Source organism: Ranitomeya imitator, chromosome 3 (genome assembly GCF_032444005.1).
Source record: "Ranitomeya imitator isolate aRanImi1 chromosome 3, aRanImi1.pri, whole genome shotgun sequence".
NCBI classification, from domain to species: Eukaryota; Metazoa; Chordata; class Amphibia; order Anura; family Dendrobatidae; genus Ranitomeya; species Ranitomeya imitator.
Window position 1 is genome coordinate 474,110,881 of NC_091284.1, and position 12,261 is coordinate 474,123,141.

General features: G+C 41.1%; 1 protein-coding gene across 4 annotated transcripts in view; it reads right to left on the reverse strand.

The window, feature by feature from the left end:
• CRACDL (CRACD like) overlaps nt 1-12,261 on the reverse strand; it is a 171,080-nt gene that overhangs the window by 45,577 nt on the left and 113,242 nt on the right. For all 4 annotated transcript variants that reach the window (XM_069757505.1, XM_069757506.1, XM_069757504.1 and 1 more), the window contains exons 3-4: nt 8,648-8,816; nt 3,574-3,709 (exon numbers count right to left, since the gene is read on the reverse strand). In XM_069757505.1, the coding sequence (XP_069613606.1) occupies nt 3,574-3,709; nt 8,648-8,816 (305 nt within the window). The remainder of the gene's footprint in view (nt 1-3,573; nt 3,710-8,647; nt 8,817-12,261) is intronic.

Consider the following 12,261-nt stretch of genomic DNA (forward strand, 5'->3'; position numbering starts at 1 on the left):
TTTGCAATCCTTAAAAGTCACAACAGGGTGCATGGGAATAAAAAATGCAGACAAGCAAACACGTTTCGGAATTCAATCCTCATATTTGCAATGAATAAGGATTAAATAGAGATAGAGAGACAGAGAGAGAGACTTTTCCCGGGCTTGAAAATCCTTCTGAGTCAAGACAGAAAAAAGTCTAAACCGCACCCTTTTTTTTGTTTGTAAATAAAGGTCTCAGCGGACACAGGGGCGCACGTCCAAAACCAGGGAGCCCATCCCGGACAACGTAACAAGACTTCAAAGAAAAAAGACAGCGCCACAATGGATGGTGAAAAAATAAAAACTTACATTTATTCTGCCTTCTGTAGCGACGTTTCGGTCAACAGACCTTTATCAAGGCCTGCTTGATAAAGGTCTGTTGAGCTAAATGTCGCTACAGAAGGCAGAATAAATGTAAGTTTTTATTTTTTCACCATCCATTGTGGCGCTGTCTTTTTTCTTTGAAGTCTTAAAAATCCTTCCAGGGATGCTAAGAAGGGAAAAACTGGATCGGTAGCTGGATTCCTGTGTGTGACGGTCAGTGACTGATTTTCCAACGTGCACAAAAAACATTACAATGAACGTTTTCTCTGCACGACGGACCGCTATTTTACGACGGATCCAGTGCACGACGGATGAAACGGATGGCCATCCGTCAAAATCCATCGGTAATACAAGCTAGCAGGATACTATTGGGTATGGACTTAACAATGTTATAAGATATTTCTTCTATCCCATTCCTTATGCCTTCTTGACTTTTTAAATGCATGTTTGCAAATATATGTAGGTTATGTGTTATGGGATATATCTTCTGTATTATTATATCAGTTTACTATTCTGTCCATAAGCCCACTCCAATTATTGCACTGGGGTTTTTTGTAAAGTTCTGTTGTTAATTTTTCCCCTTTTTTATGTGTATTTTAATATTACTAAATAAATGTATATATTTTTACCATATTGGTTTTGCATTCTTGTCTTTTTCACCCCTTTCTTTTGAGTAGGTCTTGTTAGTATTATGGGGTGATATTTGATGTATATTCATATCCTATTGATTGTGCAGTTGTATTCCATAAAATAAATGAGAAAAAAGAAGCATCAAAAACTCGCCAAAAACTCATGGTGGTGACACAACTTAAGGCTGCCGTCACACTAGCAGCATTTGGTCAGCATTTTACATCAGTATTTGTAAGCCAAAACCAGGAGTGGAACAATTAGAGGAAAAGTATAATAGAAACATATGCACCACTTCTGCATCTATCACCTACTCCTGGTTTTGGCTTACAAATACTGATGTAAAATACTGACCAAATACTGCTAGTGTGACGGCTGCCTAATAGTAGTGGTGTTCTTATTTGGGCCAAAGGGACCTTTTGGCGCCCTAGCCTCCAGGGCCTGGGTGCAATTGTACCCCCTGCATCCTTGTTTGTAATTTTTCACAGCTGTACAACTTAGCTGCAGTATTAATAGATATACATTACAGACAAAAAGTTTGTACACACCTTCTCATTTAAAGATTTTTCTGTATTTTCATGAATATAAAAATTGTACATTCACACTGATGGCATCAAAACTATGAATTAACACATGTGGAATTATATACTTAACAAAAAAGTGTGAAACAACTGAAAATATGTCTTATATTCTAGGTTCTTCAAAGTAGCCACCTTTTGCTTTGATGACTGCTTTGCACATTCTTGGCATTCTCTTGATGGGCTTCAAGAGGTTGTCACCGGAAATGGTCTTCCAACAATCTTGAAGGAGTTCCCAGAGATGCTTTGCACTTGTTGGCCCTTTTGCCTTCACTCTGCGGTCCAGCTCACCCCAAACCATTTCGATTGGGTTCAGGTCTGGTGACTGTGGAGGCCAGGTCATCTGGCATAGCACCCCATCACTCTCCTTCTTGGACAAATAGCCCTTACACAGCCTGGAGGTGTGTTTGGGGTCATTGTCCTGTTGAAAAATAAATGATGGTCCAACTAAATGCAAATCGGATGGAATAGCATGCCGCTGCAAGATGCTGTGGTAACCATGCTGGTTCAGTATGCCTTCAATTTTGAATAAATCCCCAACAGTGTCACCAGCAAAGCACCCCCACACCATCACACCTCCTCCTGCAAGCTTCACGGTGGGAACCAGGCATGTATAGTTCATCCATTCACCTTTTCTGCGTCAAAGAACTCAAATTTGGACTCATCAGACCAAAGCACAGATTTCCACTGGTCTAATGTCCATTCCTTGTCTTCTTTTGCCCAAACAAGTCTCTTCTGCTTGTTGCCTGTCCTTTGCAGTGGTTTCCTAGCAGCTATTTTACCATGAAGGCCTGCTGCACAAAGTCTCCTCTTAACAGTTGTTGTAGAGATGTGTCTGCTGCTAGAACTCTGTGTGGTATTGACCTGGTCTCTAATCTGAGCTGTTATTAACCTGCGATTTCTGAGGCTGGTGACTCGGATAAACTTATCCTCAGAAGCAGAGGTGACTCTTGGTCTTCCTTTCCTGGGGCAGTCCTCATGTGAGCCAGGGCTTTGTAGCGCTTGATGGTTTTTGCCACTGCACTTGGGGACACTTTCAAAGTTTGCCTAATTTTTCAGACTGACTGACCTTCATTTCTTAAAGTAATGATGGCCACTCGTTTTTCTTTACTTAGAATTTGTATTATGACAAGAAAAAAGCAGCTAACAGTCTATTCAGTAGGACTATCAGCTGTGTATCCACCAGACTTCTGCACAACACAACTGATGGTCCCAACCCCATTTATAAGGCAAGAAATCCCACTTATTAAACCTGATAGGTCACACATGTGAATTGAAATCCATTCCCGGTGACTACCTCTTGAAGCTCAAGAGAATGCCAAGAGTGTGCAAAGCAGTCATCAAAGCAAAAGGTGGCTACTTTGAAGAACCTAGAATATAAGGCATAATTTCAGTTGCTTCACACTTTTTTGTTAAGTATATAATTCAACATGTGTTAATTCATAGTTTTGATGCCTTCAGTGTGAATGTACAATTTTCATAGACATGAAAATACAGAAAAATCTTTAAATAAAAAGGTGTGTCCAAACTTTTGGTCTGTACTGTAAGTGCACAGAAAAAAGGGTACTAATAAAATTATCAACTAAAAAAATGAAATATATAGGAATGTGACATAAATAAGTCCTAATTCTAAGTAAAGAGAGTAACAGAAATAGGAAAGTAAAAGCAGTGAATGACTCAATGGCAAATCTAATTTAGGTAGCTAAGTACTTTGTAGCATGTACTTTGGTAAGTTCCCTCTGACAGCTCAGAGGTGCCAGTGCAAAGCACTTCAGATTAGAGAGGTCAATGAGATTGTTTTGTTACTTTATATACATGACAAGCAGAAACCAACCCCCCACTGCTTTAATCCTTTATGTGGTGTAAATGTTTCTGAGAACTTGTTAAACTTGTGATATTAATAAAAATTAAGTTCCTTCAGTTAACCACTTATAGAATACGGGCAATATTCTGAAAAACGGTGCATGATCTACTTAAAGTACCTCATCCTGAGGCACAGATGGCGATATCTTCTATTCAGTACCTGCAGGGCTTTGATGTGGTCTGACACATTCTCTTGAGAGAAGACGCGAATTGGTCGGACCGTCTCTTGTGCAATCTCTGGAATGAAGATGCTGTCGTGTGACACGGCTCTGCTTCCCAGCACGCCAGCTGTCGCCCTAAAATGACAGGTTGCATTACAAACACAAGAGTTCATCACGGAAAAGTGCAGCAGAGGATGCTGCAAAGAGCTGTAGAGTATTTAATGTGGAGAAATCAACACTATAAATCTCCTTCCTGCAAAATTTCTTGTTCGCTTCCATAGAGCTTGTACCTATGATATTCTAGGACACTGTGTACATGTCTAGTGATGGGCGAACCCCTGGATGTTCAGGTCTGACAGATTTGGCCAAACATTTTTAAAAAGTTTGGTTCGGGTACCAGAACAATACCCAAATCCGGACCCCATGCAGATGAATGCAGGGCATGAACATGTATTGCTTGCCACACTGTCATCTGCATGACACTGCGGCAAACACTGGCTCTGAACGGCATTAAGATTACTACTGGCAAACAGAGAACTGTGGTTCCCAAGCTGTTAGATGACAGCATGAGCCAGCAGCTGTAACCGGAGGTAAAAAGTTTACCTCCGGTCATAGGCGATGGCTGATGGAAGTACTACTCCTATTAGCTTATGCCTGCTGTTGCTGACAATAGCGAGAGCAGGCAGAGGCTGATGGGAGTGGCGGCGGCGCCTGCGCTATAAATAATTAAATTAAACAAGGTAAGATTCCCCTCTATTTTTGATAACCAGCATGGCAAAACTGACAGCTGTGGCCTGCAACACTCAGCTGTCGGCTTTATCATGGCTACTTATCAAGAATAGAGCGGTCACAACACTGTTTTTTAAAATTATTTAAACAAATTATTTTAAAAAATGGTGTGGAGTCCACCCATTTTTGTCAACAGGCCAAGCTAAAACAGACAGCTTGGGGGCTGGTATTCTCAGACTGTTAAGGGGCCATGGATATTGCCCCCCCAGCCTAAAAACAGCAGCCAGAAAAGGCGCATCTTTTAAATGTGCCAATTCTGGCACTTTGCTTGGCACTTTCCACTTGCCATGTGGCGGTGGCAAGTGGGGTTAATATTTATTGGGTTTTCTTACGGTGAACTGTGAACTCACTGAGCTCAGCTCTGCACCGTGAGACTTTCTCACGATGCTAGCGGTGATCTGACTGAGGTCACTGCAGTTCATCGGCCCGGCTCACAACAAAGTGAGCTGGGAACGCAGTGTCAGTGACCTGCGGTAACTTCGATGATGTCACTGCTAGTCACTGATGCTGCTAGTCCAGGTTGAAAACCACTTATCGCAGACATGGATTACAGCGTGAGACAGTATGTTGGACAGGTGAGGGATATGGTTGTTTCTTATTTTTGTTTGTTTTTTTACAGGAGACTTCAATTTAATGGGCGTTAAGTGAGTATTATTGTTGTTTATTATTTTCTGTTTTGTTTTTTTACAGGGGACGATGGCATCAATGGAATGGGCATAAGGTGAGTATGGTTGTTTATTATTTTTTTTTTAATTTTTAAATAAAAAAGTTACACAGTGTGTATTTTTATTTCAAATAAAAGCCTTTATTCTGGCTGTGTGTTTATTTATAATATGACTATGGGGTTAGTAATGCATAGGCGTCTTATAGATGCCTCTCCATTACTAACCCGTGGGCTTGATGTCACCTGTCAATACAAAGGTGACATCAATGCTACAAATATTAACCACACTGTGCACCGCCACAGGGCAACTGGGAATAGCCAGCCAAAGCACCAGAATTGACGCATCTAATAGATATGCTTTTTCTGGGGGTGACTGTGGGCTGCTATTTTTAGGCTGGGGGGGGCAATATCCATGGCCCCTTACCAGCTTGAGAATACCAGCCTCCAGCTGTCTGCTTTAGCTTCGCTGGTTGTCAAAAATGAGGGGGACTCCACGCCATTTTTTAAAATTATTAACTTTATTAATTCAAATAATTAAAAAAACAGCAGAGGGACTCCTCTATTCTTGATAACCAGCCATGATAAAGCTGACAGCTGAGGGTTTCAGCTTGCAACTGTCAGTTTTGACAAGCTGGTTATCAAAAATAGAGGGGAATCCATACAATTTATATATTTATTTATAGAGCAGGCGCTGGCTGATGCATACTCCCATCAGCACGTCCACGCTGAATTTTCCTCCCACCTCTCACCCATCTTGCTCTTTGTCGATCTACAATCTGGTTTCCGCCCCCATCACTCAACTAAGACGGCCCTGACCAAAATTACTAACGACCTACTTACAGCCAATGCTAACGGACAATACTCTGTACTCCTCCTCCTAGACCTCTCCTCTGCTTTCGACACAGTTGACCACTGCCTCATACTACAGATCCTCTCCTCCTTTGGCATCAAATACCTCGCCCTATCCTGGATCTCCCCATACCTTTCCAACCGCACATTCAGCGTCTTCCACTCCCACACTACCTCCTCATCCCACCCTCTCTCTGTTGGAGTCCCCCAAGGCTCTGTTCTAGAACCCCTACTCTTCTCAATCTATGCACTTGGCCTGGGACAACTCATAAAGTCCCCTAGAATCCAGTACCACATTTATGCTGATGACACTCAGATCTACCTTTCTGGCCCAGACGTCACCTCTCTGCTGTCCAGAATCCCGGAGTGGCTATCAGCCATATCCTCCTTCTTCTCCTCTTGCTTCCTAAAACTCAATGTGGACAAATCTGAACTCATCATCTTCCCTCCATCTCATAGATCTTCCTGACCTATCTATCGCAATTAACAACATCACTCTTTCCCCCGCACGGAAGTCCACTGCCTCGGAGTAACCCTTGACTCTGCCCTGCACTTCAAACCACGCATCCAAGCTCTTTTCACCTCCTGTCGCCTCCAGCTCAAAAATATCTCCAGAATCCTTCCTTTCCTCAACTGTCAATCTACTAACATGCTTGTGCATGCCCTCATCATCTCCCGCCTACTGCAACATCCTTTTCTGTGGCCTCCCTGCTAACACCCTTGCACCTCTCCAGTCCATCCTTAACTCTGGTGCCCGACTAATTCATCTCTCTCCTCGCTACTCCTCCGCTTCCCCCCTCTGCAAATCTCTTCACTGGCCACCATTCCCTCAGCATATCCAGTTCAAATTACTAATACTAACCTACAAAGCTATCCATAACCTGTCTCCTCCATATATCTCTGAACTAATCTCACAATATCTTCCCTCACGTAATCTCCGGTCCTCCCGCCTTCTCTCCTCCACACTTATTCACTCCTCACCCAACCCCTTCCAAGACTTCTCCCGAATATCCCCCATCCTCTGGAATTCGCTTGCCCCGACACGTCTGACTATCAACCACATTCGGATCCTTCAGACGGAACCTGAAAACCCACCTCTTCAGGAAAGCTTGCAGCCTGCACTGACCCCGCTACCTCCTCATCACTACCGGAGCTACCGCCTCACCAACCCTCAGCCTACTCCCCTTTTGAAGAAGCATCCATGCGAAACGCGCGTCGGGGGTCAGCGAAGGAGATGCGGTGACTCTGCCAGTGAACATGGGTGAGCAGGATTGATTTATCTAACAAATGGATATGATGTGGGTTGTTTACCCACTGAGTTTATTGTATGGGGATTTAATGTTCTGTCCTGCTATACTCCTGGTTATTTTATGAGTCACTGTTCATCCTCTTTGCTGCACCAGTGTGTCTCCGTACTTATTCTCCTCTTTGCCAATTTGGATGGCTTGTATTTGTTGTATTGATTCAATAAAGTTTGTTTACATTTTAGTTATTTTGTGGTGGTATTTGTACTCTACTCCTTTTGGTGTTTCTAACCCTCAACCTATTGTCTCCCTCCCCACCATCCTGTAGAATGTAAGCCTGCAAGTGCAGGGTCCTCGCCCCTCTGTATCAGTCTGTAATTGTTAGTTTGCTTACTGTAAGTGATATGTGTAATTTGCATGTAACCCCTTCTCAGGTACAGCACCATGGAATCAATGGCGCTATATAAATAAATAAATAATAATAATAATAATCAGCAGTGCCTGCTCTCGTTGTTATTAGTGACAGCAGGTATAGACTGATGGGAGTAGTACTCTCTCATCAGCCCAACACTTCTGTGACCAGCACTAAACTTTTTACCGCTGTTCACAGCTATTGACTCATGCAGCTCTCTGAAGTCCGTGTTCGGTACGGATCCCGAACTTTACTGTTTAGGTTCGCCCATCTCTACACATGTCCAATTATTTCCTCAGACCGAATGGTCCATTGAAAAAATAGGAGACATGTCCGATTTTTATCCGAGTGTAGGATCAAAATTGGCAATGCAAGTTCGTAAAAAAAATCAGACAACACTTGAATGACATTTTCACAGACTGACAGAATATAGAAGATGGAGAACCTTTTTTTCTACCTCCTCCACGTCGAAGTAAAACTGGTGCCACGCTGATCAAACCATGATCAGAGTATGTTTTGAATAATCGGGCCATTTTACTAGGATCTGGAGAAAACAGTCTAGTGTAAACCTACCCCTCTGGTGGTCATAAATCAGAAGCAAATGGGAAGACACCTGGCGGTCTCCACATACACAGAGCCCCATTTAAGGCACAGTTCACACTGGCATCTATTTAAACATTAACTTGTTTGATCAGTTTCTGGGTCACGCACCTCCAAAATCATACATTGATCTAATGCCACTAGGCAAAATCATATGTAACTGAACATGAGGTTTTTAGTTTAAAATTCTGATCCGACTGTTTGAAACTTCTCAGTGGGTCCTAACTTTTGTTGCCTTAAAGAAGCGCTGCACCAACCACCGCCGCCTCGACAACTACTAGTAGGGCGAGCAGCCTGGTGCCTCACAGACTGTCTTGTCAGCTTTACATCACATATCTATTTTTTTTAACAAACAGAATACAGCAGCGTTTTGCATAATTAAGATGTTACATTTTTCACCCAGGAAATTAACTCTTAAAACTATATTTCATGCTACATTGCAAACAATGGAAATAAAGATAGAAACATAAACACCCAACATATTCACATTTACAGAATACATTACTATAACTTACTCAAGTTCTTCCTCAGAGTCATAATCGGCAGGCAAGGATTCTGGGACGGTGACATCGCTGGCTGACTGACTCTGCTTGAGACCACTTGAGCTTATTGATGGTAAAGGCTCTTTCCTTTTCTTTTTTCCAAATAATTTTTTGAAGGATTTAAACTTAAATTTCTTTTTAGCTAAAAGAAAAAAATTAAATATAAAATCTGAATCTCCTTTTAGGTAACAGTCAGAATGTTTTTTTTTTAAATACACAAACTCACATACTAAATAAGATTATATGCCATATTTGTAGATTAATGGACTAGTAGTATTATTATGTAATAGATTTTGTGTTCTATCTGGCAATTTACTGTAAATAATTGCACACCCTGTAGTCCATGTAGGTGTTCAATCACAGTTTTAAAGCGGATCTATCATGACGTTTCACAGCATAGACTGTATACATTCTTTAAAGGAATCTGTTAACAGGATTTCACACCCCAAACTATTTGTATGTGCATGTAGCACTTTCAAAGACAAGTCCAGCAATACCTTTACATGGCCAGTCTATTCCTCCATTACAGAGAAATAAGTGTTTGTAGTGATATGCAAATGAGGCTGTAGATCTGAAGCCTCTGTCATTCCAGCTCTATTCAGCATCCAGAGCCACCTCCTCATGTTCGACGACTCCTTTGCCTGACGTCACACAGCATAGAGGCCATCAGTCAAGCAGTTGGAGGTTGTGCTGTGAATAGAGCTGTAGTGATAGAGGCTTCAGCTCTACAATAGCTCTTGAGCCTCATTTGTATATAAGTTAAATGTTGATCTCTCAGTAAGGCCGAGGTCACACTTGCAACTGCAATGCGAGAAACTCACGAGAGTCTCTCGCACCTCAATACCCGACACTGCCGCTGGCACTCAGGACCGGAGTGTGCGGCTGCATGTATTTCTATGCAGCTGAATGCTCCGGTCCAAACCGCCAGCGGCAGTGTCGGGTATTGAGGTGCGAGAGACTCACGTGAGTTTCTCGCATTGCAGTTGCAACTGTGACACCGGCCTAACAAAGGAACACACTGGCCATGTAAAGGATGGACTTGGCATTGAAAGGTGCCTATATAAATAGTCTGTGATGTGAAATTATGCTGACAGATTCCTTTTTAATTAAATCTATCATTAGATTCATGCTGCCTGATTCACAGGCAACATGAAACAGAAGTGGGCTGCACAATTGCAGACACTATATTTTACTTTGAACATAGCAGTCTGCAGAGTTCTCCCTGCCCAACCGGTTGACATAAGGCGAGACCTAGGGACAGCTTCAGATTAGTCAGGTCTCTGCTTATTGTTCCCAGCCAGCTTTACAAACTATGTTTCTCTGGAACACCTCAAAGTAAAGCAATCACACAGCCAGACTCTGATTCATGCTGCCTGGTTTGGGCAGCATGAATCTCATGACAGGTTCCCTTTGGATAGATCTGATGAGACTGTTGTACTTAATTTGAAAAGCCATGTCAGAATGACTTTCATTGAGACTGATTGGGACAACCATCCCTATCTCTGGAGCACCGACCATAAGCTGATTGTGCTTTACCATATTATCTAACTGTACTGAGAACCTGGTCAGATGTCTACATCTACCTACTCCTATGACGATACAACAACTGGTTGTATACTGTTATATCTTTACACCACAGGAAATTCCCTACATACTTCAAAAACCTAACTGAAGTCTCGGGACTGGGAACTTGAGTGTAGAAGACTTATTTCTTATGACTTACCCTGTTCCAATATTGCTAATAATCATAAATTACAAATGATACCACAGAGCTTGAGAATGAATTTACGCCCTACCATTTTCTTAGAAAACAAAGAGTTCTGCAGTAAAATTTAAAGCATTATCAAAAAATGTAGAAATGATTTCATACTGCTTAATATCGAATTTCTCCAGAAGGCGATCAACAGATAAAGTATGCTCAACTGAGAATGGATTAGCAGCTGATCTGATAACAACTGATCTTATTGAATTTAAAAACTAAAACTTTTGGATAATTATTGTCGAACAACATAATCAATAAAGTTCTACGAGATATTGCAGATCGTTATTTAAATTTAGTATAAAAATATCAGAACTCGCATAATACAGTCCACCGTCTCTCTTCACAAGATTGTTTTTCACATGCTCAGGCAGTGAGTATTATTCACATGCACGTCGCCCACAGTTTTTAAAAAAAATGCACACAATGCGAGCCACTGTGACCAAGCACATATTCCAAAGGACCAGACACCACAAATCCACCAACACAGATGACACAGAGAAATTCCAAGGTAAGGGCACTGCCCTTGTCATGAACATTTCTTCAAAAAACCTACTGGCCCAACATAGGCTCTTCCAAAAAGGGTTATCATTTTACTTTAGGGGATAACTTACTGCTTTTCTTTTTGATAAAGAATTAAAATACTTTTATCATCGATTTATCGATTGAAAGCATATTTTTCTACTCGAACACAGGAATCCGTGTCTGACCCACTCTCCTTATCTGCCTCAGGACTAGGAATTAAGAATCCATTGAAACCACCTAAAAAACATTGTGGTGTCAAAGCTTATACCAATTTGATTTTCCGGGACATTGTGACCACTCTTAAGTTTTTTTAAGTTGGGACATTTCCATTTTATTTTTATTTCCAAGTTAACTCCAATTGAAACGTTGAGTGGACAACAATAGCTTTAAAGAGCCCAAAGTCAGATGAGTCATTAATAATTAAGTCAATTGACAAAGGTGGTGTTATTGTATTAATGGACAAAACCTATTATGAGTCTGAAATTACGGTATGTCTGAATTATTGGATCCCGAAAATTACATGCCAGTATCTTGTAATCCTAATTATACAATAATGACCAAGATTAATCAAATATTGGATCATTTTTACAAAATAAACATTATTGACTAAAAAGACGTGTCTTTTTACGCGAACAAGATTATAATATACCAGTTTTTTATAGTTTACCAAAAATCCATAAAACCCTCACTAGACCACTAGGGAGACCAATTGTGGCCTCCTCTGATTGCAACTACCTGACAGTAAGTTCTTCTAAAGAATTATTATTAAGAAGTCCCAGATAACCCCTTTAACCTGGAAAGACTAAATATTTGGTAGGGCACAGTAACATTTTTTTGGCCATAGAAAGCAAAAAATATGCAATTCAATGACGATAATGTCACTAGTAAGGTGCTCAAGCATGGAAGTAATAAGAGCAGAAGCAATAAATCAATATCTGTAAACACTGGTAAATATCTAGTAGTAGATAGGTCCAGTAAATGTTCCAGTAAATCTTATAGTCTGCTATAAATACTCCGGAATATGTGAAAATGCTGAACAGGAAAATCCTGCTGTTTATAGAAAAACAGGGATCTAAATGTGGCAGATCTACACAGGCTTTATTTTATTCCGGATATACAGTACTCATTGTTGTGTGGAGCATATCTAAGTCGAGTGATCTTGCTAAGCAGAGGCGATAAACGCCAACATTTGTAGGCTGGTAGTGATAATCTGTGCTCTATCCCCTGAAGATACAAATGACATTAATGGAAAAAGGAGCCATACATTAGTTCTTCCTTTGTATCAAGTGCTATAAATAATGTG